Genomic DNA, 5,829 nt, shown 5'->3' on the forward strand with positions numbered 1-5,829 from the left:
AAATTTTTGTATAATTGATAATATTAATTAAAAAGTATGAAATAAATAATGCGAAAAAAAAAAATAAAAAGTGTATTAATAAAATAAATACATATATTTATTCATGAAGTGTACAATTATGTTATAATTCTATAATAATGTAAGAACAATAATATATTATAGTGCGTTATATATGCATATTTTATATAATCAATCATTGTTACACAGTCATGATACATATTTTACTGGTTTCTTTTTAATTCTTTAACTATTATATACAATATAATTATATAAATAAGAACTTACATGTCACTAATTTCTATAATATTGCTCTTCTACCTAATATTATGTTTAAAATACATTAATGTTCTATGTATTATACAATTTTCTGTACGAATGAGAAATTATTTCTTATAATATGCTTATAATTGAATAATTAAATGATGTTTTCTATTTAATCCAACTAGTGTCGTTGTAATAGCGTAACAACGATAGGATTGATTATGAACTATTTGTGATACAGAAAAAATAATTATATGAATGGAATATATACATGAATTCTATTTTTATCATATATACACCCTATATTTTTCAGGTTATCTGTAACGAAGATTATATTAATATTAAAAAAAAAAAAAAAAAATTTATTTTAATTTCAATAGAATGCCTGTAATGTTATATAATTATATTTTCTTTTTATTTCATTATTTATTGAAGTAATTATATAAATAATAATTTAACAATCCAATAGTTTCTTATATTTATGACTTGTATGCCATTTTGATAAAATATGTAATTTTTATAATCATAATATTATTTATTCATTAATTTTGTTATCTCTAATATATAAGTAAATGTACAAAATTATATAAATACTTATTCATATATTTAGATATTATGATTTATAGTTAAAAATATTTTATTTATCTGTAGATAAAACAATATAAATTTTATCAAATTTTATGTCTTTCAAAACACACTCTAATAAACTGATAAATAAAATGCGATAAAAAAAGCAATTGTATACTTGTTTAACATAAATTTGAATGCATATGTATGATGAATTATGTACGTTAATTTTTATTATTAACTAAGAACATATATATTACTAATATTTTTTTTTTTCAATGTTTTTTTCCACGTACATAAAAATCATGAACTCGTATATTAATTTATATATATGCTAAGGAAAAAAAAAAAAATTTTTAAAATACATTTTATTTTATATTTATACAGATAATTCATGAAAAAGAAATATATTCTGTATAATTTTATTTTTTAATAGGCTTTAATATTATCCATAATTATAAAATTAGTGTTATTGCTTGTGATATGATGATATAAATAATTACTCCATGTTTTATAAGGTAATACTATAAATATTTCCCTTACTTGAAATTAGTAAATATCATTAGAATATTACACAATAGACACCTTATCCTTCTTACAATATATTGCTGAATATAGAATATATTCATCATTTTATTTATTTAGAAATAATTAACCATATAAATACCTGAATATTAATAATTAACTAATTATATTTACTTATTCTATTTATAGGAAACCTGGTGAATTTTATAAATAACACGTTATTCCTCATTTAATAATTAGGAGAAATTAAAATTTCATAAATTTTTAAAATAAAATATTAATTCTTTTATACGTAATGGTAATTATAACAAATAAAATTTTAAATATATGTATTTTTTTAAATACTTTATGCCTTTAATTTTATAATTGTTACATTTACATATTTTTAAAATACATAAACATATATATTATATATTTAATAAGGATTTAAGATTTTGTTTATATGTTTCCAAGAACAAATACATCAATGAATTGTATTTTATGTAAATGAAAACAAAATAAAAGTAAAATATATGAGATTTATTATGATATTATTTCAAATTTATTAAATTTGTATAATATATTTATTAGATACTTAAAGCTTAAAGGACACTTTTATAAAGATGTTTAATATGCTTTTATGTTAAATTATAAATATTAAGCTAATAAATGAATATTTCGAAATATTTTCATTTGTGCCTTATATCATAATATTTTCTGGAATACTACGTAATAATTATGATATAAAAAAAACTCTATTATTCAGGATGATAAGCTATGCGCGGTTGTACACTAGCAGAATTAGCATTTTCGTATTTTTCCTTAAACTTAATATCTTCCCCTATATGTTCTTTTTGTAGACTATATTTAGTTTTTCTTCTCTTTGCGAATTTCCTTTGTAAAAATAATCCTAAAGGAGTAAACTAAAGAAAAAGTTAATAATATATAAAATATATCATATTTTCATTGAGCGTTTTTAAAATTTTAATAAAAGTATATTATACATAGTAATTAAATACTTTTATATTTTTGAACGTAATTCTATATTACTTTGTAATAAATAAAAAAAATAAGAAATGTTCCTAAAACTGTGAAAATAATATAAATAATAACATCATAATATGGAAAATTTATGGATCCTGGTTGTATAACTTGTATTTTTTTTTTAATAACATTTATGTCCTTATCAAGTGGTGCATTATCTTCGCATACTATTTCATCTGATATGTAATCGCCCCTATTAGATCTTCTATAACACTTAAGATTCTCAAGAGTTTTTTTAACTCTAGTATCAGCAAAAAGATAATCTTCTATTGAATTTTTACTTGAACCATCATGTAAATTATTTAACGATGAACTTCTACTTATTTCAGTACTGCATTTAAATTTAATCTTATTAGGATTATTGTCGGCATCGCAGTTAAAATAATTCGCACAAGTACCCCACAGACAACAGTCATAACCATCATTATCATACCTGTACTTTTTATATAGTGTTATAATATAATCAAGGTACTTAGAATAGTAATTACAACTATTAGTGTTGGAAATAATAATATCCTTAATACTTTCAGAATTTTTAAAGAAATCAAACAGATGCTTCTTTTCTATGCATTCTTTTAAATCACAGTTGATATAATACGTACATGGAGTGTAATTAATTAATTTGTAATAATCAGAAGGTCTCGTTCCAGATAAATTATTATATGGATGCACACCTTTAGAAATATTATGAAGATTTTCTTTAGTCAATTCATGATTAATATTATTTGTTATTTTAAGAAGTTCAATTGCTTCAGGTATATTATGTATATTTTTTTTCTCCATATGAAAAATTTTATATATTTCATAATATGTCCAAAATAAAAAATAAATACATCGATCGACATGTTTTTCATTTTTTAAATTTTCATTTGTTCCCAAATTACTTAAGTTCCGTGAAATTTTTATACAAAGATCAAAAATTCCACAGTATTTGCTATTCAGTGGTAGAATTTTCGAACAATAAGTATTATAATTTACATAATCATTCATTGTAATTTCTTTATTGAACTCTTCATATTTTGTTTGTAGCATAAGCTGTTGTGATACATTTATCTGAATGCGTGAGAAAAAAAAAATATATAAATAATACATTATTCCTTGTTAAAATACTTTATATATTATATAAGAACAATAATATAATATTACAATATATCAATATGAATATTATTTTAATTCATTTAAATAACATACATATTCAGAAATTACTCCAATGGATTCATCTAATGTTGAATTTTCATCTATATTACATGAACTAATTATATCCTTTACGAATTTTTCCAGAGGTTCATTTAAAGAGCACACTTTTTCTCCTACTGATCGATTAAGAAATGATCTACAATTATTAGGACATTTAAAAATTAATTCAGATAACTCAACATAATTAAATATATTTTTAAAATTTTCTAACTCTTTACCATATATATTATAGGGGTTGTTATTATTTTCATTTATTATTTCATAATATAAAGCAAAAATGCTCCTTATATAATCACAATATTTCTCCCTATTGATAAGACCCTCATAACTCATTTTATCCTTTATATATTCATAATATTCTAAGAATTCAAATAATTTTTTCTTTTTTTTAAATTTATCTTCACTCATATGAAAATTTTTTCGATAACATGTGTCATTTGTAGAAATTTCTTTGTTTAATATATCCCACTCATTATATATATCATGAATAGTTTCTTCTGGAAAATTCTTTGTTATTATTTTATTATGCATCCAAAAATTCAAATAATTGCAATAACTATTATTATTCTTATAATGTAATTTAAAAATTTTCAATATATTTTTCCATTCATTCAATATACCTCTGAGGTTATCGAAAAGCTGTTTAATATAAGTATATTCTCCATTTTGTTTCAATTTATCATTTATAATTACATGTTTTTTGTCCTCTTTGTCGAATGCATTATTCAATACATAATAAAAATCATATAAAGGTTTATCTGTCAAAAAGTTATTCTGAAAAAACATAAAAACAAAATAGAAAATATATTTACGCTTAAACACTTTGAAATGGTAAAATATAATTATGATTTATTAACAAACAATATATGCATATATATTACATTAATACTTAAGTTAATTATAAACATACATCTTCTCCTAGCTTCTTAAGGGATTCATGCACGTGAACCTGATCCATATTCATCATTTATTTTTGTCATAATTATAAGAATGTATTAAAATAATAGAGAAAAGAACTACCTATATATAATATATATTATTTTTAATTATATTATATAATTAAGCATTTGTTAAAAATACATTATTCTATTTTTTATAATTTTATTCAGTAACATGAAAAATTAATATCATTCAATAATTAATTTGAAGTTTTATGAAGAAATATAAATTAGTATTATAGCCCTTCATGTGGAAGTAACATTATGCTTATATGTTAGAATTTTATGCACCATTATTTTACTTTTTTAGTAAAAAAAATGCAAATATTCTATATAAGTATATGTAATCTATTACTATAATCACGCCTAGAAAAAAATGCAATGAAATTTGTTTCTAAAATATAAATATTATAATTAATAATAGCATATGAGAATTTCATAATTTTTAAAAAAATATCTTATATATTTTTATATTAACGAATTTTACTACTTAAAAATTAAAATAATTACTTTTTAACTAATCCACATATTTAATTTAAATATTCTGTTAGTATGCTACAACTAATTTATCATAAAGCTAATAGTATTTGCTAATAGTTTGAATTACATTATATATATAAAAAATATTAAGAATAAATAAATAAAATATATAGAAAAAATCATAATAAAAAATTTTTTTTATTAAAAATGTTGTTACGGAAGCATATTTTAATTTAAAGTAACTTTAATGATAACGTTTCTCTATTATATATTAATTTACTTGTACTAATTATTGTTAAGAATTTATCCATATAAAATAAGATTTATTTCTTATTTATATAATAACTAACGGAATAAGTAAATAAATCTATATTTTATTGTAATCAAAATACGTATAACATATAAAAATAAATTTAAAGAAAAAAAAAGTATTGTAATAATAAAAGAGTTTTAATGTTACATAAGGACAGAAAAAAAAAATAAATAAATAAAAAAATACCTTAAATAAAATGTACATACTGTTTAATCATAAAAATATATTTAGAAATATACATATATTCAATTTCATTGCATAATAATAATAATTTATTATACAGTAACATTTATATTATATTAAATTTTGTACACTTAATGATTCATTTTAATTCTAAAATATATATGATAATTTTACGCTAGTAAAAAGATTAAAATTAGATAAAAACTATAATAATTTTAGATATATTATGTAAAAACATGAAAAATAATTACATGATAATAATCATTAATTAAATTCTATTAACCAAATTATATTCTCCTTAAATACTAATTCCTATAGACTTTTTTTGTAAAATGTAAATAT

At 19.1% G+C, this 5,829-nt stretch overlaps 1 protein-coding gene across 1 annotated transcript; it reads right to left on the reverse strand.

The window, feature by feature from the left end:
* Nucleotides 1-2,090: 2,090 nt before the first annotated feature.
* On the reverse strand, nt 2,091-4,540 carry PGO_001940 (variable surface protein; the record flags this gene model as incomplete). Its single annotated transcript, XM_028691039.1, has 4 exons — nt 2,091-2,255; nt 2,383-3,429; nt 3,568-4,386; nt 4,484-4,540. The coding sequence occupies 4 exons, from the start codon at nt 4,538-4,540 to the stop codon at nt 2,091-2,093; spliced, it is 2,088 nt and encodes a 695-aa protein (XP_028546840.1).
* Nucleotides 4,541-5,829: the final 1,289 nt, after the last annotated feature.

This window comes from Plasmodium gonderi, assembly GCF_002157705.1.
Source record: "Plasmodium gonderi DNA, contig: Pgo-contig_206, whole genome shotgun sequence".
In the NCBI taxonomy this organism is placed as follows: domain Eukaryota; phylum Apicomplexa; class Aconoidasida; order Haemosporida; family Plasmodiidae; genus Plasmodium; species Plasmodium gonderi.